This window comes from Pituophis catenifer, unplaced genomic scaffold (assembly GCF_029215685.1).
Source record: "Pituophis catenifer annectens isolate HBS135680 unplaced genomic scaffold, rPitCat1.0.hap2 SCAF_2, whole genome shotgun sequence".
Classification (NCBI taxonomy): domain Eukaryota; kingdom Metazoa; phylum Chordata; class Lepidosauria; order Squamata; family Colubridae; genus Pituophis; species Pituophis catenifer.
The window spans coordinates 190,136,501-190,160,026 of NW_027256882.1; the positions used below are offsets into that span (position 1 = coordinate 190,136,501).

A 23,526-nucleotide genomic window follows, 5' to 3' on the forward strand; every position below is an offset into this window, starting at 1 on the left:
ACCAGATAAGCATTTATCCCAATTGCCTTTGCAGTATTGTTTTCCTAATAGCATATTCCTAATGTGCTATTCCTATATTATTAATAAAATCCCCCAGAACAGCTAGGAATCCATATATGTTTATTACATCCCAATTCACAGAATTTAGAACCAAATACAACCTAATTTGTATGGTAGTTTCTCAAGGCCATTAGAAGAGACATCATTCACTATAGAATGAACTTTCAAGAAGAAAAAAAGCTTTCATTCTAGAGAAGGGAATTAGAAAAATGCTGGCCTTAATCACTCAATAAAAACCATTTCCAATAGTCCCACAGATTCCAATTCCAAGGAATATAGACTACCAACATCCTAAAGCTTGAGAATAGATGCTTCTGAGTGATTATTTAAATATATATAATCCTGAATCTCAATATAATTTCCAATCAGCTTTAAGATAATAGTCCAATATAGGTAACATAGGCAACATAGGCAGAGTTTAAGTTTACTCATTTTTATATTACTAAATTCTGTAATGTCCTGTTGACACAAAGCACCAATTAAAAGGCTAGAAACTTTTACTCTGATGGGCAAGAATAGTATATTATCAACACAATTGTATTCTTTTAAGATTTGAACAAATATACACAAAGCTACATAGATACAATGCCGTTCTTCCCATCAATTCCTCCTCTTTTGGAACCATTGAGTTTGTAATATCATGACATGAGTATGATTTTTCTAACACTGACACAAAGAGAATTTTTTATTTTTATCCAAAAATAAATTGCACAGTGAGGGAGATAGGGAACAAAGCAGCATAATACACTTATGTAAAGTGATAGTAGTTAATCAGTTTCCTAGGCATAGAATGCTAAAACATAATACAATCAATAAGGATTTCAGCAAAAGAAGCAAAACTGTTTTGTGCTAATCACTGATATATCATGTTCTGCAAACAGCATAAATGAAATTACCGGTAGCTTTCTGAATATAGAACTCAAAAGAATTGAAAATGCAGTTATCAAATTTAACTGGTATTGCCTAAATGAGGAAAAAGCATGTTTCTGAAAGGCTCAAAACTGATATTGAGTGACATACCAGAAACAGAAGGATCATCAATTCTATAGTTATAGTGGTCAGGAAGAGGAAATATATTATTACTTGATTATAGTATTTAGCAACCTTGTTTCCAGTTTCCATTGAATAATATTTATAATCCATACTTCATATTATAATACATTTACAAATGTGCAAGGAAACAGAATCCAGAGAGGATTCTTTTTAAGATTATCTTTCACATTATTTAAATTGTAATTATGTATGAGCATCAAGGCCTGCTGTTAATATGCTATAAGAAAGCACTAGACATAATGATCTTTACAAGAAGAGGTGAGAAAAAGGATTAGCAAGCAGCTTTTTTATAATTAAAGCTTGGGGTTTTAACAATCTCTTCCTCAGCAAATTTAAAAACTTTTGTACAACTATTCCATGGTTTTTCATTTTTTTATAAGTTTATAGTGTTATATTTGCTCAAATAAGGATACTTACTGTTCTAAATAACAAACATTGCCAGAAATAAAAGGTTGATCTTTTCTGGTCCATATTTCCAAGCATAGAAAGCAGAAAAAAATAATTTAACAAGTCACATGTACATTCAAAAGACATTTCCTCAAATAATAATGGCTGAGCATAGACTGTTGTTGGGAATCATTTTTGCCCATCAGTTCTAATCTTGAAGATTTTTCAGCACATTAAGAATGGGGAAGAGCTTTTGCACCGAAGTATTGTGATCTATAATTCTGATAAACTCTACTGATTATAGACACAACAGCAGCATTAAAGAATAAGCAAAACTACCTTTGAAGCATCATGCATGACCACATGCAGTAGAAAACTGATTTAACTGCCTTTTTCCTCCCTGAAGAAATCTATACTTTGACAACCTTAATCCTCTTCCAAAGAGAGAAACAGTTGAAGGGTTAAATTTGGTGAGAAAACTTCAAGCCTTACTGGGACTTTAGCAAAGTCTGTTTTATATTTGCACAAAGATACGCAACTATCAAACTAAATTGGAATGTTTTTCCAGTTATTAGTAATCTTCATCACAATGTATATCTTCATCTTCTGCTGGAAAAAGAGAAGATTGAAAGGAGAAACACTGAAGTGGGAATTTCTAGTCCTCCAAACTGCGGAATGCATTCTGCATGTCTTCAAACAGCTGGGCATAGTCTGCTTTGATCTTTGCCTCTCCATCTTTCATGGGGTCCTGAAATTCAACAGAGCGAAACTGGATAATCACTCAAAAGGTTTAGAAATAGCAATTCCTCAGAAGATGTCATGAATATCTTAACATTGCAGAATTCCTACCAAGGGTGCAGAGGGAACTGGTCCTTTGATATGCCTGTTGAGATCTACCTGTCCCATGAAAAACAACAGCCAACAGACATACCAGTGGTGAAATGTAAAATTTGTTACTACCGGTTCTGTGGGCATGGCTTGGTGGTGGTGGTAATGTGACTGGGTGGGCGTGGCCAACTTTTTTTTTTTTAACTTTTAAAAGCATTTTTTTTACAACCTTCGGCCGAAGAGGTTGTAAAAAAAATGCTTTTTTTATTTTAAATATTTTTTATTAGTTTTAAAAGTAAAACAATGGACATTGCTCAATGTCTCTGGTTTCTAACATTTGCATCTAAATCAAGTTAATAAATAATCTCTATTCCTTGATCTATATACAAATGTACATATCTCCTATTTCATTATATATCAAGCATGCAGTATTTTACTTCCTAAACAACTATGCATGTATTTAATAAACCTATATTACATTCACAAATTCAATATAAATTGATATATTGATATACATTTCAAGACATTTGTTATCCCTTGTTTTTGGCATTCTTCCTCTTATCTAACCAATTATAAAATGTATTCCAGACTTCATAGTATGTTGATTCACTTTTGTCTTTGAGTTCTAAAGTGAGTCTGTCTATCTGCACAGCTGTAAATTTTTGTATAACTTCTTCTTCTGAGGGTATTTCTTTACACTTCCATTTTTGAACAAATGCTAGTCTTGCCGCGGTAAGTATATGCAATATTAAATAGGTTACATTATTGTCATATTTGCCATCTGTCATGCCCAGTAAGAAAAATTCCAGCTTAATTTCTATTTTAAACATTAACATCTCTTCTAACCAGCTCCTTATTTGCTGCCAGAAATTTTGGCTTTTGAGCATTCCCACCACATATGGTAATATGACCCTAGATCCACTCACATTTCCAACAAATTGGGGAATATTTTTTACTAATTCTTGTCAATCTTGTGGGTGGGAAGTGCCACTTGTAGAACTTTTTATACAGGTTTTCTTTATAAGACACCACCAGTGTGATTCTGATATTTTTCCCCCACAAATTTTGCCAATTGTCCAAATTGATACTGTACTTTTAGGTACAGTTATCATCGTCTCCTTAACTTATTCTTTGAGCATATCTTGTTCTAATAAATAGTGGTACGATTTTTTTTATGGCCTTTCCCTCTGTGCTTAAAATTTTATCTAGTTCTGATGGTTCTAATTTTATATCCCACTCTTTTTTATCCTTCATAAATTTGGATTGTATTTGTAGGTATATCCACCATTCTAATTAAATCCCTTCTTCCTTTAATTCGGCCGAAGAGGTTGTAAAAAGAATGCTTTTAAAAGGCTCTGACGATCCCAGCTGAGTTGCCTGATACTCAGGCATTTTTTTCCTTTTAAAAGCATTTTTTTTTTTTTGCTTTTAAAAGAAAAAAAAGGCTCTGATGATTGGGTGGCTCAGCTGGGGGGCATAGGGCAGGGGCAGGCAGGGATTTTTGCTACCGGTTCTCCGAACCATCCACCGCCATCGCTACCAGACTGGATTGTCCGATCCGGGAGCATTTCACCTGAGACATACCTCCAACTGATAAATACCTCCTCATGTAGCAGTGTTACTATTTTCTCTTTCACTTCTGCTATAATAATAACATCAAATAGAAATCTGCATGTGTGCCAAGTTTCATATTCAAAAAAATTGGAATTGTGAAATGCTTCATTCTCCTTCCTGAATCCAGAGGTGATACAAAAAACCTAGTTACTTTTCTTTGTACATAATTTGAACAGGTACCAGAAGATAACAGAAATAGACTTTGAAGGTGGTCTGCAGCCAATTAATGTCAACCATGAAGCAGTTTTCTGGCATCATAAGAGAACAAAGCCATCCACTTTGTTTTATCAGCAGCTCAAGTTATAGAAAAGCAGGTGTTCTACAATTCTGGCTAAACCACATTACAAGACTGGAACTACTTAGAGTAGACCTACCTCTTGCTTCCTATTAATATATTGACGTGACTATCCTTAACAGTCTTGCAGTTTAATTAAAAAACTAAATACTCTTGTCAACCATGTTTTTTATCAATGGCAGTTAGATTAATAGAATATTAAAGGAACAACAATCTTATATTTGTTTGATTTGGGATATGAACAAGGGCAATAAAAAATTAAGAAATTGCTTAATATATAGTTTGTGAACCCCACTGGATTTTAAGTATTTCTGTCTAAATATGATCTAAAACATGATCAGGTCTCCATACAAGCTTAGCTGCTGCACAGTCTTGAAATCAGTCACCTCATTGCTGGAATTGGGTATGTCTAGTCTAGTGAAAAGAAGGACTAGGAATGACATGATAGCAGTGTTTCAATATTTGAGGAGTTGTCACAAAGAAGAGGTCAACTTATTCTCCAAGCACCTGACGGCAGGACAAGAAGCAATGAATAGAAACTAACCAAGGAGAGAAGCAACCTAGAACCAAGGAGAAATTTCCTGACAGAACAACTAATCAGAGGAACGATTTGCCTCCAGAAGTTGTGAATGCTCCAACACTGGAAGTTTTTAAGAAAAGATCGGGCAATCATTTGTCTGAAATGGTATAGGGATTCCTGCCTGAGCAGGGGATTGGACTCCAAGGTCCCTTCCAATTCTTATTCTGTTATTAGTAGGTGCTGTATCTGCACTCATGCCCATGTCAAAGCACTCATTTTGATTGTACTGAACAGAAACCATTGCATAGCCATAGACAGTAGCTTTCTGCATTTCTTCAAATACAAAAAAACGGGATCAGAAACAAACCACCCACTTTCCTAGCATTGCTTTATTTTGTTTGCAATTTAAATACTAAAGGTAGTCCTCAACTTACAACTTTTGGCTTAATGATGGCTTGAATTAATGATGGCTCATATTTATGACTAGTTGCAGTGTCCCACAGTCATATGATCACAATCTGAAACATCTTTTGTCAGTTTCCAGCAAAATACATTGTTGGTTAAGCTGGATTCATCAGACCACGACTCAATTTATAACCACAGTAAAAGGATCTTAAAATTGGATCCAGTCACATGATGACTCAACTTTGTGGTTGTACTTTGAGGACCCCTTGTACATATGGTTTTGTTATAATCCTAATGCAGGGTACATACCTTGAATTTCATAGAGGTAAGTCGGTAGAGGATTTCACTCATGTTCTCTTTGATAATGGACCATGTAATCTTATTGTCACTTTGGGCAGTAGTCTCAACTGCTCGGCGTGCCATATCATAAAATGCAATCATGTTGGATAGCACCCCCACAGTCTTATAAAATGGGCAGAACCTAGTGAAAATAGTAGCAAAATTTATCTTTCTCAGAATTAAGGAACTTTTTAATGACTAAATTATATAAACAGGTTAGCAAATATTTATATTTGATAATTAACATTTGTGGAAGAATTGACAGATGCAAAGCAGTTGCCTATAGAATTCAGCTTTCTATAATAGACAATACATATACGGAAACAGAGGTGAATTTTTTCTATGAGCTGAATAAGCAACTTCCATAGTTTTTTATCATGGTATCTTTAGTCCAGCAATTACACAAATCTGAATAGCACACGTAGGTTATAGAACAATTTGCATCAAAGCACTGTTTGATATAATATTTAGGACAGAAAAATCAGCTCCTACTCATGTGAAATGTGAATTGATTTTTGATATCTATGAAACAGTGTTGGCCAAAGGTAGGCTAACTCCAACAGTGCCAGGTGAGAAGAAAATATAGCATAGTGTAGTTAAAATACGGGTCTAATCTGTTTACTAAACTGCTAGAGAAACAAGGAAAACACTACCAAGTAGGAAGAAGTTGTATGTCAGAGTATACTTAGCATGCAATAAAGCCTTTATTCCCAGAGATCAAGACATGTCTAATAATTACTATCTCAGTATAGAAGCTAAAGGTCCAGATCCAGTTCATCCTAAATGAAATTTTAGAATATTCACAGACTGACATTAGAAGTAAATCTTAACTTGTGACCTGTCAACTAGGAATCCTACTATACATTACAATTATATTAACATTAGGCTGAATCCTAGCTCTTCATTCTGGATTTTTAAAAATTCCCTGTGAGAAAGATACCAATTTTTCTGTCTATTCCCTGCAACAATAAACATTTCAAGCTTTCTAAAATAACACTGAGGAACAAAGATCATTTTAGCCCACAGAAACTACCAGCTAAGAGGTTACAATTTTTTTAAGCCAACACTTTTACTATGAAGTTTCTTTAGGGGAATGCCAGCATTGTCTAATCAGTTAATCTAGAAGACACTATAAAAACATTAAGAGAACTACAGGTAGTTCTCGACTTATAACATTCATTTAGTGACCATTCAAAGTTACAATGGCACTGAAAAAAGTCACAACCTTTTTTCATATGACCGTTGCAACATCCCCATGATCATATGATCAAAATTTGGATGCTTGGCAACTGTCATGTACTTACGATAGTTGCAGTATCCTGGAGTCATGTGATCACTTTTTGCAAACTTCTGCCAAGCAAAGTCAATGGGGAAACCAAATTCACTTAACAATCGTGTTACTAATTTAACAACTGCATGGTTCACTTAACAATTATGGCAAGAAAGGTCATAAAAATGGGACAAAACTCACTTAACTGTTTTGCTTAGCAACAGAAATTTTAGGCTCAACCGTGGTCATAAATTGAGGACTATTTGTACTCCAAGCATACCAAGGGGCTTTTTAAAAAATGAAAGATAGTTATTAATGAATATTTTTGCAATGAATGAAAATAGAAAATGGTATACAAAAATCATTTTGTTCAATTTAAGATTAGGAAGAGCTACATCAATTTTGTGTGCCTTATTCTGCTTTTGAAAAAGAATATTGTGAATTTCAAATTCCAGGAAAGATTTCATGAGACATGAAGATTTATTATGGAAAATCCACATCTATACATCAGCAATTAAATGGCACCATTCATTCCTTATAGTACACCAGTCTTAGATATACACCATTAGCAGTTTCAATTATCGTAAGAAGTTCAGATGAATCCCCTCCTGGAACAATTATAGGTATTTGCAGCTACTGTGCTTCTGTATATATGAGCCTATCATTAATAGAACCTTTTCCCTTTGTGGATTGGTGATGTTATACGATCAGCTGCAAAGTGTTAGGTAATGTTTGTCTTTTGTTAACAAGCACACCAGTAACTTAACATTAAGAACAATGTAGCAATAAGATAACTAACATGTGAAAATGTTTGATGATCTGAAGGAGCACGTGGAGATGCTTCCTTTGACTGAAAGCCCTGTTAGAAAATGTCATCTAAATAGAATGTCATCTATGGTTCCTTCAGCTTAAAGCAGAGAGTGTATCAGCTCCTCAAGCACAAATGTGAACAGGGCTCATCAAAATCTTTTAAGTCCAACATTAAATTAATAATACTATTACTTTTATTTTAATCCATTAACTGTAACCTTTTAAATAATATATATTAATCCCAATCATCTCACATCTCATTTTATTCCTAGGTTTAATATAAATTAAAAATATAGCGAACAGAAAACAAATCCTGCAATCACTTTACTACTCCCACTGATACCTTCCCCTCTGAATTCAATTCTGAAGTTTATCAGTAATTACTACGACAAAGAGAAGTAGTAACAGTTTGTTAATTAACCTGTTTGAAAGACTACTTGTTATGTATCAATTGAAGCAACTCCGATTTGCAGTCGTAAGCAACAGGAAGAGAAAATTGGGTGATCTGAAAAAGCAAAATAAAATGCTGCAACCAAACTACACAACAAAGCAAGAAGTGAGAATGGGGGGAAGGTTGCAAAATGTTAGCTGCTTCAAAATTCTCCTAACATCTGAAAAATTGATATAAATCCCCCAGAGAGGACTTAACATGCCAAAACATTCCAGGTATAGAATATGTTTGAACACAAAAGTGTTCAGGCATATTCTATATCTATTTTCTTTATCTATTTTCCATAAAAAATAGCTTCTATGGAAAGTTGAGAGAGTACTGTAGAGTATCCATTAACAAGAGTAAACAGTTTCAAAACAACTTCCATAAAGCCATGGAAAAATGTGATATGAAATAAAGAAAGGTATCAAAATATTAAGTTTCCTTTTGCCAAGATAGAGTTATCTATTTCACTTCAAATTATCGATCTCTGGGAAATCAAACAAAAACTATCTAACACTGCAGTACAGCCGATAACCCCTGCAAATTGTCGGTGGAAAAGATGAAGGAGGTGGATTCTTCAATGTGCAGAAGTAGTTCTACCCAAGCAATTTCTGCAGACAGAATTTCCCACAGAAAAAATCCAATTCCCCATGGCCATACCTGTCATATGGGGTATAACCATTCTGTTGCAGGAAATCATCTTTAATGAGCTTGGCAACTTCCAGTGTAATTTTGTCTGTTTCTGCCAAAGAAGCCTAAAGTGAAAGAGAAGAAAAAGTCTTTTAAAAGAGTGATCCAGATAACTAGGCAATCAAAATTTAAGAATTGGTTGTTATTTATTTTTATTTATTTTACTTATTTTAAATTTATATACCGCCCTTCTCCCTGAGGACTCAGGGCGGTGTACAGCCAGAATTAAAAAACATAAAATACAAATATTAAAAAACAATTAAAATATATATAAATTTGGCCCAAAATTAAAAATACAAACCAATTAAAACATTTAAAATTTCTTCTTAAGCCAGCCCGGCTTGCTGGAAAAAGTGGGTTTTAAGGGCACGGCGGAAGGCACTAAGGTCTTGGATTCTCCTTATCTCTGGGGGCAACTGATTCCAGAGGGTAGGTCCCCCCACAGAGAAGGCCCTCCCCCTGGGGGTCACCAGCCTACATTGATTGGCTGATGGCACCCTGAGGAGGCCCTCTCTGTGGGAGCGCACGGGACGATGGGAGGTCGTCGGTAGCAGCAGGCGGTCTCAAAGATAGCTAGGCCCGATGCCATGGAGCGCTTTAAAGGTGATAACCAGCACCTTGAAGCGCACCCGGAAGACCACTGGGAGCCAGTGCAGCTTGCGCAGGAGCGGTGTTACATGGGAGCGCCATGCTGCTCCCGTCACTACCCGCGCTGCTGCATTCTGGACCAGTTGGAGCCTCCGGGTGCTCTTCAAGGGGAGCCCCATGTAGAGAGCGTTGCAGTAGTCAAGGCGAGAGGTGACGAGGGCATGAGCACAGGGAATCCCGATCAAGAAAGGGCCGCAACTGGCGAATCAGGCGAACCTGACAAAAGGTCCCCCTGGTTACAGCTGTCAGATGTTCCTCCAAGGACAGCTGCATATCCAGGAGGACTCCCAGATTGCGAGCCCTTTCTGTGGGGGCCAAAGACTCGCCCCCAATAGTCAGTGATGGAGTCAACTGACTATATCAGGATGCCAGGAGCCACAGCCACTCAGTCTTGGAAGGGTTGAGCTTGAGCCTGTTCCTCCCCATCCAGATCCGCACAGCCTCCAGGCACTGGGACATCACTTCAAGGGCATCATTGGGGTGGCCCGGGGTGGAGATGTACAGCTGGGTGTCATCAGCGTACTGGTGGTATCTCACCCCAAAGCCACGGATGATCTCGCCCAGCGGCTTTACATAAATGTTGAACAGAAGGGGTGAGAGGACCGATCCCTGCGGCACTCCACAGATGAGAGGCCTCGAGGTCGACCTCTGCCCCCCTGCCAACACGAACTGCGACCGGTCGGAGAGAAAGGAGGAGAACCACCGCAACACGGTACCTCCCACCCCCAACTCTTCCAGCCGGTTCAGCATGATACCATGGTCGATGGTATCAAAAGCCGCTGAGAGATCTAACAGGACCAGAACAGAAGAGCAACCCCTGTCCCGAGCTCTCCAGAGATCATCAACCAACGCGACCAATGCCGTTTCCGTGCTGTGCCCAGACCTGAAACCTGTCTGGAACGGATCTAGATAAGATGTTTCCTCCAGGAATTGTGGGAACTGTCGCGCGACCACACTCTCCACAACCTTCGCCATGAAGCGAAGGTTGGAGACAGGACGGTAGTTGGCCAATATTGCCGGATCCAGGGACGGCTTCTTGAGGAGAGGCCTCACCACCGCCTCCTTCAAGGCAGCGGGGAAGTGGCCCTCACTCAGCGAAGTGTTGATAACACCCTGGAGCCAGTCTCGTGTAACCTCCCGGGAAGCCAGTACCAACCAGGAGGGACACGGGTCCAGTAAACATGTGGCCGCACTTAGTCTCCCCAAAATCCTGTCCACTTCATCGGGAGTCACAGCGTCAAACTCCTCCCAGATAACATTCTCAAGACTATTCCTCGTCACTCTGCCCTGATCTACCCAGTCAGAGTCCAAATTCCCCCGGATCTGAGCAATTTTGTCATACAGGTATTGTCCAAAATCCTCCGCCCTGCCTTCCAAGGGATCCTCCCACACTCCCGGATGGAGCAGGGAGCGGGTCACCCTAAACAGGGCGGCCGGACGATTCCCTGATGATGCAATAGAGGCGGAAAAGTAATTAAACTTTGCCGTCTTTATCGCCACTAGGAGGTCTTAATATGCGACCTTACCAGTGTTCGATCAGATTCAGCGAGACTGGCCCTCCAACCGCTCTCCAGGCGTCTTTTCCGGCGCTTCATTTCCCTCAGCTCCTCGGTGAACCAAGGAGCCGCACGGGATCGGCACCGGGTCAGAGGCCGCAAAGGCACGACTCGATCCAAGGCCCCACCAGCCGCCCGATCCCAGGCGGCTACCAGGTCAGAGGCCGAGTCATGTGCTAGAACCTCAGGAAATGGCCCAAGCTCCATCTGGAACCTCTCAGGATCCATCAGGCGCCTGGGGCGGATCCATCTAATTGGATCCGCCTCCCTGCGGCGGGGGGCAGCGGTTCGAAGATCTAGGCGAAGGAGTGAGTGGTCTGTCCATGACAAGGGTTCCATGTCTATATCCCCAATAACAAGACCACTCAACCACTGGCCAGAGACAAAAATCAGGTCCAGAGTCTGACCTCCCCTGTGAGTAGGGCCATGAACTAACTGGGTCAGGTCCATGGCCGTCATGGAAGCCATGAACTCCCGAGCCACCTCAGACGTTTCACCAACGGATGGCAAGTTGAAATCACCCATGACTAAAAGCCTGGGTGTATCTACTGCCACCGTGGCTATCACGTCGAGTAGCTCAGGTAGGGCTGTTGCCACGCGGCAGGGAGCCAGGTACGTAAGCAACAAGCCCATCTGAACCCCATGACCCCACCTCACAAAGAGGGACTCACATCCGGCTATCTGAGGCACAGTGGTCTCCCTCGGACCCAGATCCTCGTTAATAATAACCACCACCACCCCGCTCCTCCCCTGGGCCCTCGGCTGATGGAATGCTCTGAAGCCTGGTGGGCACATTTCGACCAGAGGGACGCCGCCCTCCGGGCCCAACCAGGTCTCCGTAATACCCGCCAGGTCCGCTCCTCCCTCTTGAATAAGATCGTGAATGAGGGGGGCCTTATTTACCACGGACCTGGCGTTGCACAGCATCAGCCGAAGGCCCAGATCCTGAGTATCTAAGCCACCTAGTGTCCGAGCGGAGCCTTGGGGACCGGGGCAAGCAATTGCTCTCAGATAGCAAGTGCGAGCCCCCGACACATGATATGGTCCCCTGCTCCCGCCATATCTGCCCCTCCCATTCACCGTGCTGATGGAAAATTCCTCCTCCGGATAGTCCTCCAGCCCCTCCCCAATACCTCGACCTGCACCCTCCAAACCGTCCCCCTGTGCCGGGCTCGGCTCTGACCCTAGTGGGTTCGTCTCCCCAAACCCCTTGGTCTTCCTCCCAGTTCCCCTTAAAAAATCATTATTCCCACCCCTTAAAAATTTACGTAGAAAACCCCTCAACCCCCTCTTCGCTGCATGCCATCTCTCGGGGTTCCAAGACCCGTCATCAAGATAGGCCCTCGATAACATGGAGGGCCAGGCCTGCAAGAGGGGGGAGTCTCGCAGTGTGAAGAGATCAGCGGATGAATACATCTTAAGGTTCCAAAAGTCTGTCTGGGGAAGATGGAAAGAGGCCAAGGATTCTTAATGATGGTTTAAAAAAAGTCCAGGGGAGAGAGTCCACCATTTCGGCCGGGGGTCAAACCGGACTCCACTGTCCTCCCACAACAGTGGAGAGGAGTCTCAGGCAGCTGTCCCAGAGGGCAATGACCCGGTCACCCTCTCACGATGGCCAGTGTCAGCAGGTCTTATACAGTGGCAGCTGCAACAAGATGACTCCCTCGGTGCCCCCGATGATGTATTATGAATACATCATGGAAATCTTCACAGAAAAACATTTACTTAGCTTTTTACTTACTTAGACATCTCTCCCAATTGGCATGAGAACAAACGTTGCTCTAATATTAACACTGAAAATCACTGTTATCAACCATACTACAGGTAGTCTTCGATTTACAACAGTTCATTTAGTGACTATTTGTGTGACCATTTTTCACACTTGACTGCTACAGCATCCCCATGTCATGTGATTTACATTCACACGTTTGGCAACTGACTCATATTTATGTTTGCAGTGTCTTCTGACAAGCAAAGTCAATAGGGAAGCAAGATTCACTTAACAACCGTGTTACTAATTTAACAACTGCAGTGATTCACTTAACAACTGTGACAAGAAAAGTTATAAAATGGGGCAAAACTCACTTAACAAATTTCTCACTTAGAAATTCTGGGTTCAATTGTGGTTGTAAGTCAAGGACTACCTGTATTATTACTCTTGCCTCTAAAAAATAATTGTGTCTCCAGTCCTTTCTGTTCTTTACTACTTCTCTTTAATTCTCTTTAATGACCAATTGATGATCTGCTTGCTACCCCCTCCTCCAGCATCCTAAGAGTATGCTTCTGTTTTGAAATTCAGCAACGAAGTGGCCAATATTGGTGGTGCATTTTTAAATGTTTTTATTCAATATTTAAGAAAGAATGGGATCAACGCTATGATACCCATTCTTAAATATCCCAAAATAGTTACTCTGATGCTGAATTCAGCCTAATTTTAGCATCGCGACAGGATTTTAGGATAGATACAGGAACAGGAGATTGACCATCCCCAAACACACCAAAATTGATTTGAAAAATGGCAATTTTGAACCATGAATAAGGGTGAGAATAAGAATATTTTACTGGTCCTGTCACCTTTGATGGTATCACAAACAGATGTCTTTTGCAGCTCACTGGATGGTTGGGAATATGAACTTGCCTATGTTGCAACAACTTTCACTTCTATTTTGCCTAAGGAAGTATTTAATTAGGACTGTATTACTTTAGATTATGTATAGCACCTAACAGCAATACTAACATTGTGAAAATGTTTAAATACCGGTAGTAAAAATGTCATGTCTCCAACATCTTGAAACTACCACTGACACAAACACACAAGACACCATCTCTGCTCTGAACACATTTTCTTAAATCTCATCTGCACGTATCTCATCAGATTTTCAAAAATTGCCAATTGGTGTAATTTTAACATTTGTTTGTACATTCCTTTGGAATCATTTTAATAAAAAAGGCAATGCATTTTATAACTAATTAAATAATTAATGATTCCAAATAGCTTCAAATATAGAAATCGCTCCAAAAAAGCAATGTTCCTTCACTCACCTTCCCCACCAACTGTACAATCTCTGCAAGATCCTCCTCTTCCTGCAATATCTCTTTTGCTTTAGTCCTCAAGGCAACAAACTCAGGGAAATGCTTGTCATAGTATTCATCCAAAGCACGTGTGTATTTGCTGTAGCTAATGAGCCAATTCACAGATGGAAAATGTTTACGTTGAGCAAGCTTCTTATCCAAGCCCCAGAACACCTGCCCCAAAAGTAACAAAATGTCAGTGAGCATCCTTGATGAACAGAACTGCATTTGCTTCAGAGTATTTCTTCCAGAAGGACAAGGCCACAAGAAGGACAGGGTTTCACACTTGAACCTTAAAAGCATTCTATGGACATTGTAAATTAAACTCTCAGAGTGCAGTTTGACTAAGAATAGCCAATGAGTTTCAAAACTGAAAAGGAAAGTGAATACTTTGTTCTGTGCAGACCATTAACTTGTGTCTAATAGCTAAGAAGAATTTTTACATCAAGGGCATAGCATAAAAGGTTGCATGACAACCTCCCGAATTAAAACTCAGTTATTACAAGTTGTCTCTTGTGATTGAGATCCAAGTAAACCAAGAATTCTTCAAATGATTCCATGTTCTTCAAGCTTGATATATCTAATGAAGACTTCATTCTAAATGAATCAGATCTCTCTTTTGGCACATTCCTTACAGCTAAGGATCGGCAAGCATATCAATTTCCTTTTGTTCACTTCTTCATTTTGCCAACGTTAGCCATATCCAATCATACTTTTTGCATGTTTTTTAAAAAATAAAAACTATCTTGCTAGCATTTTTCTATCATTTCCACAAATGTATAGTTTTTTACACTTCCTCAACATAAGTATACCATATTGGTTGATGATATGCATTACATTTTGAAAAAATGTTATTATCGAAGTATCATAATTCACATTTATATTAAAGTCCAGTTGTTTCTGCACAACTGTGTCATTAGATTGAGTGAACTATCACAACTTGTTTAAAACAGTAATTGACCCCTCTCCTCCAAAAAAGAAATAAGCATTTGAGATTAATATTGAATTGTGTCAAATTACGTATAAGCAATATACTTCAAATAATCACGGTTCAACACAAAAACATAGTTTGCTTACAATTCCAGTTCTCTTCAGTAACACAGACACAGTTCCTTTCAGCAGTTCAACCTTCTAATAGCAGGAGCAGAAGTGAATGAACTTCCTGCCTTCTTTTATGTCTGCTTAGCACAGCCAATTAGTCATCTTGTAGCAGTTAAATTTACAGAACATAGTTTTCTATATATTACCTACCCAACCATAGGATAAGCATCCAACAGTCTCAGTATAAACTGGTACAAAAGATGGCCAGAATATTACAGAACCATTGTCAGAAGAAGCAGTACTACGTTAGATGGATTAATTATCAGATGTTGGGAATAAGAAGTCCCTGGAAAGCTGGACAGCAAACTAAGTACCTCAGAACCAGAATAGTAGCCTCTAATTAAGGCATATGGTGAATTAATGCATTTGCTGCAGGCTGGCCACTCAAACTCATGTGCCTAAATATTTATAAACAGATTAAGAATGACAACACCGAGTCTTTCATAGTAACAGACTCACCAACTAGATTCAAGAAGCTTTTATTAAAGCTTACATTCTAATCAGAGAGCAAAATTATTGCCTACCTGAACAATACCCAGAGTAGCAGAAGTAACTGGGTCAGAGAAGTCACCACCAGGAGGAGATACACTGAATAGGATAGGAGATAGAAAAAATGGAAAGGGGAAATCACAATTAGTAGTAATACTTACATCAAACTGAGAAGGACCATCAATTGTACAGAATGTTTGCAATTCATTCTTTAGGTTTGGATTTCCTAATTAAATGCATCTTTTCAAGTAGAACTCTGAGCTGCTAGTTTAATGTTGAGAATGTTCCATTGCAACCCCCAACAAAGGCTGAACTTTTAGCTTTGCCCTCTCTAGCAATCTTAGTAAGATCACCAAAGAAAAATCTTCCTCAATCATAACAGCGGTTGTCAGAAATGATATTCAAAGTATGAGTTTTGCCACTGAAACTATGGGGTCCCCCCCCGATTTAATTAATTCTTATAGAATCCAGGTAAAGGATAAGTTGGAAAGATATTGAGAAAATGAATATTTAATCAAATATAAATGGGCAGAGAAAATACTTAAATGAACAATTTGTTTTATCATTGTAGTTCCTAAAATGTACCAGAGACATTGCATAGTATTCATAGAACAATATCAAGAAAATGACAACTTTAACAATTAATTTGCAGACTGTTCTCTATAATGCTGTCTTGAAACAAGAAATGTCTTTTTTATTTATTTTATTTATGTAATGCTCCCCATTATCTCTTTTCAGTTTCACTTTATGAACAAGCATTTTTAATTTCAGGGAACGTTTTCTATATACCAGATGGTCAGATAACAGACCATAGTGCAAAATAATATACAATGTGCAGAAAAAGAACATCTTGTCATTAATATACTCACGCTCCAACTATGCTAATGCTTCCTTCTCTCTCTGGATTCCCCAGACACTTCACTCTACCAGCCCGTTCATAGAAAGAAGCTAGGCGAGCACCAAGGTAGGCTGGATAACCACTATCTGCAATCACCCAATAAAATGCAAGTTAGCTTCTCTAATGACAAGAAAATTCAAGACTTTTGAATCAGTTTTTTCCCCAAAAGTTACAAAGAAGAAAATGCTTACCAGCAGGCATTTCAGCCAGCCGCCCTGAAATTTCTCGAAGTGCCTCTGCCCATCGGGAAGTTGAGTCAGCCATCATACTGACATGATAGCCCATGTCACGAAAGTACTCAGATAGGGTAATCCCTATGATCAATAACAATTACAAGTCAAATATTACATAGAAAGAACTTCACCTGTAATGGCTTATGAAAAACCTTGCAGAAGAATTCCAGAATCTAAAATTTGTATCACAATGTACAATTGATTGTTAGGCATAAGAAGAATATTCAATTGCTCCTTTGAGTTCTTCCTTTTCTTCATTTTAATTAAATGCTGGAAACAAAGTATGTATTTCCCATTTTGTTGCACATACCCAAAACCAGAAAATGTTCAAGTTTGCAGAGAACCCTGGGACCTCACACTGGATGCTGAGGGCAACATGTGCTCTGCTGGCTGCCCTCATTTGGTCTAAAATACTGAAGTGCTTGGGGATGTTTCATGATTTACTTCTTCTCACCAACCATTGTACTGTATCTTGGAATTAACTTTCCTTAGTTTGTGTTTTCCTTGAATTGGGCTCTTGCTCATTACAAAAACTCTTAAAAAGTTGTTTTTGTAAAAGAGGCCGTCTTTAGTCATGATTTTTAGATGCCTATTTGTTTAGGTTTGGCTTTGTGTGAAAAAATCCCTTTAAGGGATTTATACGCAATAACAAGCAGTTTAAATCTGACTCAATATCTATTGAGAGCCAAGGTGCAATCTTATAATGGTATATGGGAAAGACTGTGGGAGACAGGGCAAAGACATGCTGCTTAGGGAACAGGCAGAAAAGAGACAGCATAGTCCACAGCTGTAAAATGGGCAGAGCAAGAAGCTCAGCAGGGACCTTCCTTAAGTCTTGGGCTGTAAAGGTGACAGGAGGAGAATTTATTTATTTATTTTATTTATTTTATTTTATTAGATTTCTATACCGCCCTTCTCCCGAAGGACTCAGGGCGGTGAACAGCCAAAAGATAAAACACAGAAATACAAAATTTAAAATAGATTAAAACAAATTAAACAATTTGGCTCAATTTTAAAATATCCCATAATTAAACAAATTAAAATTAGTGTTTAAAATTTGAGTTTAAAAATTTTAAAAAGGAGAAGATTTAGGCCAGGCCAGCTTGATGAAATAGAAACGTTTTAAGCGCGCGACGGAAGGTGTGCAAATCAGGGATCCTCCGTATCTCCGGGGGGAGCTCGTTCCAGATCGTAGGTGCCCCCACAGAGAAGGCTCTCCCCCTAGGGGCCGCCAGTCGACATTGTTTGGCCGACAGCACCCGGAGGAGCCCCTGTCTATGGAAGCGTACTGGCCGGTGGGAGGCTATTGGTGGTAGCAGGCAGTCCCGTAGATAACCAGGTCCTAAGCCATGAAGTGCTTTAAAGGTGGTAACCAGAACCTTGAAGCGCACTCGGAAGACCACCGGGAGCCAGTGCAGCTCGCGTAGGAGAGGTGTTACATGGGAGCTCCACGTTGCTCCCATAACCACCCGCGCGGCCGCACTCTGCGCCAGTTGGAACCTCTGAGTGCACCTCAAGGGGAGCCCCATGTAGAGAGCGTTACAATAGTCCAGACGAGAGGTGACGAGGGCATGAGTGACCGTGTGTAGGGAGTCCTGATCTAGAAAGGGACGCAACTGGCGAATCAGGCGAACCTGATGAAAAATCCTCCCGGTCACGGCTGTCAAGTGCTCTTCTAGAGACAGCCGTGAATCCAGGAGGACGCCCAAGTTGCGAGCCCTTTCCGTGGGGGCCAATGATTCACCCCCAATAGTCAGCGATGGCGCCAGCTGACTATATCGGGACGTTGGAAACCACAGCCACTCAGTCTTGGATGGGTTGAGCCTGAGCCTGTTCCTCCCCATCCAGATCCGTATGGCCTCCAGGCACCGGGACATCACTTCAAGGGCATCGTTGGGGTGGTCTGGGATGGAGATGTACAGCTGGGTGTCGTCAGCGTACTGGTGGTACTTCACCCCGAAACCACAGATGATCTTGCCCAGCGGCTTTACATAAATGTTGAACAAAAGGGGCGAGAGGACCGATCCCTACGGCACCCCACATATGAGGGGCCTCGGGGTCGATCTCTGCCCCCGTCAACACAGACTGCGACCGGTCGGAGAGAAAGGAGGAGAACCACCGTAATACGGTGCCTCCCACCCCCAACTCTTCCAACCGGTGCAGCATGATACCATGGTCGATGGTATCAAAAGCCGCTGAGAGATCTAACAGGACCAAGACAGAGGAGCAACCCCTGTCCCGAGCCCTCCAGAGATCATCAACCAACGCGACCAATGCCGTTTCCGTGCTGTACCCAGGCCTGAAACCTGACTGGAACGGATCTAGATACGACGTTTCATCCAGGTACTGGGGAAGCTGTCGTGCAACCACACTCTCGACAACCTTCGCAACAAGCGAAGGTTGGAGACTGGACGATAATTAGCCAATACTGCCGGGTCCAGGGAAGGTTTCTTGAGGAGAGGCCTCACCACCGCCTCCTTCAAGGTGGCGGGGAAGGCACCCTCACCCAATGAAGCATTTATAATCCCCTGGAGCCAGCCTCGCGTCACCTCCCGGGAAGCCAGTACTAACCAGGAGGGACACGGGTCCAACAATCATGTGGTTGCATTCAGTCTACCCAGAATCCTGTCCACGTCATCTGGGGTCACAGGATCAAACTCGTCCCAGATAACATTCTCAAGACCTGCCCCCGTCACCCTCGCTGGACCTACCCAGTCGGAGTCCAGACCTTCCCGAATCTGAGTGATTTTGTCATGCAGATATTGTACAAAGTCCTCGGCTCTTCCTTCCAAGGGGTCCTCCCGCGCTTCCTGGTGGAGCAGGGAGCGGATCACCCTAAACAGGGCGGCCGGGCGATTATCTGATGACGCAACAAGAGCAGCACAATGAGTACATTTTGCTGCTTTTATCGCCACTAGGTAATTCTTAATATAAGATCTTACCAGTGTCCGGTCCGATTCAGAAAGACTAGCCCTCCAACTACTCTCTAGGCGTCTTTTCCGGCGCTTCATCTCCCTCAGCTCCTCAGTAAACCAAGGAGCCAGGTGAGAACGGCGCCAGGTGAGAGGCCGCAAAGGCACAACTCGATCCAGAGCCCCAGCGGCCGCTCTATCCCAAGCGGCCACTAGGTCTCCAGTCGAGGCGTGTGCAAGATCCTCGGGGATTGGCCCAAGCTCCCTTTGGAACCTATCAGGTTCCATCAGGCGCCTGGGGCGGTACCATCTTACCGGTTCCGCCTCCCTGCGGCGGGGTACCGCGGTTTGAAGGTCAAGGCGAAGGAGAGAGTGATCTGACCATGACAAGGGCTCAGTGACTATGTCCCCTATCTCAAGATCACTCAACCACTGTCCAGAGACAAAAACCAGGTCCAGTGTGTTTCCCCCCCTGTGCGTAGGGCCAGAAATTAGCTGGGTCAGGTCCATGGCCGTCATGGAAGCCATGAACTCCCGAGCCACCTCAGATGCCTCACCTGCGGATGGCAGGTTGAAATCCCCCATGACCATAAGTCTGGGGGTATCAACCGCCACCGCGGCGATAACATTGAGTAGCTCGGGCAGGGCTGCAGCCACGTGGCAGGGAGCCAGGTACGTGATCAACAAGCCCATCTGAACCCCATGACCCCACTTCACAAGGAGGGACTCACAACCGGCTGTCTGAGGAACAGTGGTCTCCCTCGGCCTAAGGCCTTCTCTAATAATTATACTTTCAGACTTGAAAGATTCTATTAAAGTAGTTTTACAATAAAGTAGAATTAGCTTTTCTGCTTGTGTTTTCTGTCTGGTCTACCTGGTAAGGCTGTCAAATCTGTAACTAATGACCTCAGTGTCTTTAGGGCCTCTACAAGAGAGATAGCAAATTAGATCTCTATAAGATTCCCTTGCTTGCTCAATCAACTTCACTTGGCACCAAGACACTACTATTACAGTTCTGTTTTTATTCTACATTAATGGCAGTTCTTGAGTATAATCTTTAGTGACACAGATCAAAGGTAAATTTACAGGCAAATTGTTATAAGCACCTTTTAAATCGGAGAAAGCCAGCAATAGCTAAAAGACCGAGAAACAAGCATTAAGTCAATACCATCTTTGTTTCCACATTTCTTACCAGTGTAGATAGAGGCTTCTCTGGCAGCAACAGGCATATTGGAAGTGTTTGCTACTAGAGCAGTTCTCTTCATTATACTTTCTATCTTACCATCAACTTCCATAGTCAGCTACAAAGACAAAAGAAAAATGGAAACAAAAGGGTATTGGTTTTCTGAAGGAAAAATAAAAGTAGATATGGGAATGATTTACAAATTTTGACCCCCGAACAATATCATTATCCTAGTACAATGCAAAAGACAATATTTTTGCACAGATTTTTTAAAAAGGGTTGATATGCCAAATTTAAGATCCTTAATCATTGAAATATAACAGGTTCAATTATGATAATAGTGAATCTATCCTCAAAAACTGAACTCAGCCAAATATTGATCAACCATTTTGATAACTGCCTAAAAATTCAATGCAGGATGTATAGAGATTCAGAGGGACTACATGAAATATACTCTACTTAAAACTCTATTTAAGACCCTGCTAAAATGAGTTTGTTAGTATTTAAGGTGTCATAACACTCTTTTCTTAAATAAGAATTATCTTTAAATTCATTTCATTTAAATTCAATTCTAAGAACAGAACTGCTGCTTCTGTTTCTGAATTTCTGTAAGTTTAGATGATTACTAGACTTTAATATTTAACTCTCCTTTTATCAATAATCTCAAGGCAAGATACAAAGCAGAAAAATAAAACAAAACAATAATACACCCAAATGATTCTGTATTTTTTACCATTTTTTTAAACCAGCCACTTTTAAAACTATGTCACATTTTGAATCAAGTTGGGGGCTTTTCCTGGACCTGGGGATGCACATCTGCTTAATAGTTTTGGATTTATAAAGGTTGTAAAGTATACAACGATGTAACTACAGAGAATGGGAGCCATTAAAATTGGGTTAGGGGCTCCACTAAAATAAGGTGGGATTACATCTAGCCTACAGGTTGCCCATTTAAATGTTTCTGTGAAAACAGGTTCTTAAGGCAACTCTGCTCATATTGAGTGGATAGCAATAGCTCCATAAAAACAGTAATAAAATACTGTTAAAATTGTTACATTCTAAATCTGCTAAAATAGGATAGGATAGAATAGCATAGCATAGGATAGCATAGAATAGAATAGTTTAGCTTAGCTTTATTTGGCCAAGTGTGATACACCAAGGAATTTGTCTCCAGTGGCAGAAGCTCTCAGTTTATTTTCTATTTAAAAGTTTTTAAATAAAAAAAAAATTAATTTAATTTTTTCCCAAGTTTTATTATTTAATCAATAAACTTCAAGTACTAGAAACAAACAGTAACAGTCTCTCAAAGTAACAGAGTTGGAAGGGACCTTGGAGGTCATCTAGTCCAACCCCCCGCTCATGCAGGAGACCTATACTAGGGATTTGAACCACCAACCTTTCTGATCAACAAGCTCGGTGTCTTAAAACCAATATGGATATTTCAATTATTTTTTAAGGGAACTAAAAAGCCAATATATTTTTGAGGTGGCTTTCAAAAATGTTTTTGATTTTTTTTTTCTGGAAATCAACACAATTGCTTAAATTGAATTGCAACATGGAGCCAGAACCTCCCTCCTGAACTCTCATTTGCACAGTATTGCCAAATGCCAGTACCAACCTCTGGAAAATCTCTGAGCACTTCTGACATTTCATTTCCCCGTTCACCACAGCCTACATAGATAATAACATCACTATTGGAATACTTGGAAAGGGATTGGGAAATAACCGTCTTTCCACAACCAAACGCCCCAGGAATAGCAGTAGTACCTCCTTGAACACACCTAGATTAAAAAAAAAAAACATTCATATTAAATCAGAAGAAAACATCATGGAAAGTGCTGTGTAACAGAGAGCTTTGTAAAACAATCAGCAACTCTATAATCACACTTGGCTGGCTCCACCCCATTTCTTTCCCATGTTTTGGAAGACATTCTAGTTCTTCCCATTCCAGAGAAAACTGCTGTAGTGACTCAACTGATATTCCAACCCAAAAATCTTCTCTCTCCAGGATAGAAGATAAATAACCTGGGCCTATAAAAAGTGAGCAAATTATATCTTTATCAACATAACGAGCTTAACCCTGAAGAACTCACTACTAAATTCCTCTTTCCCTTTGGGTTCAGAAGAAAGTTGGAAGGGAACCCTTACTTCTGGATATAATAGTTCCAGAAAATTCAATTTTATTACAGCCCTGAGGGCAGATACAAATAAGATATTGAATAAAAGAAGTATTACATCTCTCTATATATATGTATATGTGTTTAAGAAGTTATCTTTCCAAGATTGGTAAAACGAGGACTCGGATTTTGTTGGGGGCAATATGCTGACATTTGTAAACAATTCAGAGAGTGCTGTAAAGCACTATGAAGCAATATATAAGTCTAAGTGCTATTGCTATTTATAAATTTATAAAAGATTTCACATATCAACTGAATACTTAGGGACAGAGTGGATATAGAAAAAACCCAGAAAATAATGGTCTTGGAAAAAAAGAGAAAGGAATACACTCCCTTTAAAACATAAAGTCACTCTTTTCTCTGAAAGTCAATGTTTTATCTGAAACTAAAATTTACCAAGATGCAAATTTTACAGTGGGAATTTGTTTCATGTTTCAATGATGAAAGAATATGTGTGTTTATATTTTATTTTTGGCTTGCTCAATGTTTTTCCTGCCTCATCAGTCATACTCCCTTTTCTCACTGCAACTCAGTGTGAGGCAACCTGGAAATG

General features: G+C 40.4%; 1 protein-coding gene across 1 annotated transcript in view; it reads right to left on the reverse strand.

Moving 5' to 3' along the window:
• Positions 1-477: 477 nt before the first annotated feature.
• Positions 478-23,526, reverse strand: part of ATP6V1A (ATPase H+ transporting V1 subunit A) — a 52,826-nt gene continuing 29,777 nt past the window's right edge. Inside the window, exons 7-15 of the mRNA XM_070935315.1 lie at positions 22,415-22,577; positions 20,806-20,914; positions 16,660-16,782; positions 16,440-16,554; positions 15,606-15,669; positions 13,951-14,154; positions 8,675-8,769; positions 5,472-5,643; positions 478-2,248 (exon numbers count right to left, since the gene is read on the reverse strand). Coding sequence (XP_070791416.1) covers positions 2,156-2,248; positions 5,472-5,643; positions 8,675-8,769; positions 13,951-14,154; positions 15,606-15,669; positions 16,440-16,554; positions 16,660-16,782; positions 20,806-20,914; positions 22,415-22,577 — 1,138 coding nt within the window. The 3' untranslated portion in view covers positions 478-2,155. The remainder of the gene's footprint in view (positions 2,249-5,471; positions 5,644-8,674; positions 8,770-13,950; positions 14,155-15,605; positions 15,670-16,439; positions 16,555-16,659; positions 16,783-20,805; positions 20,915-22,414; positions 22,578-23,526) is intronic.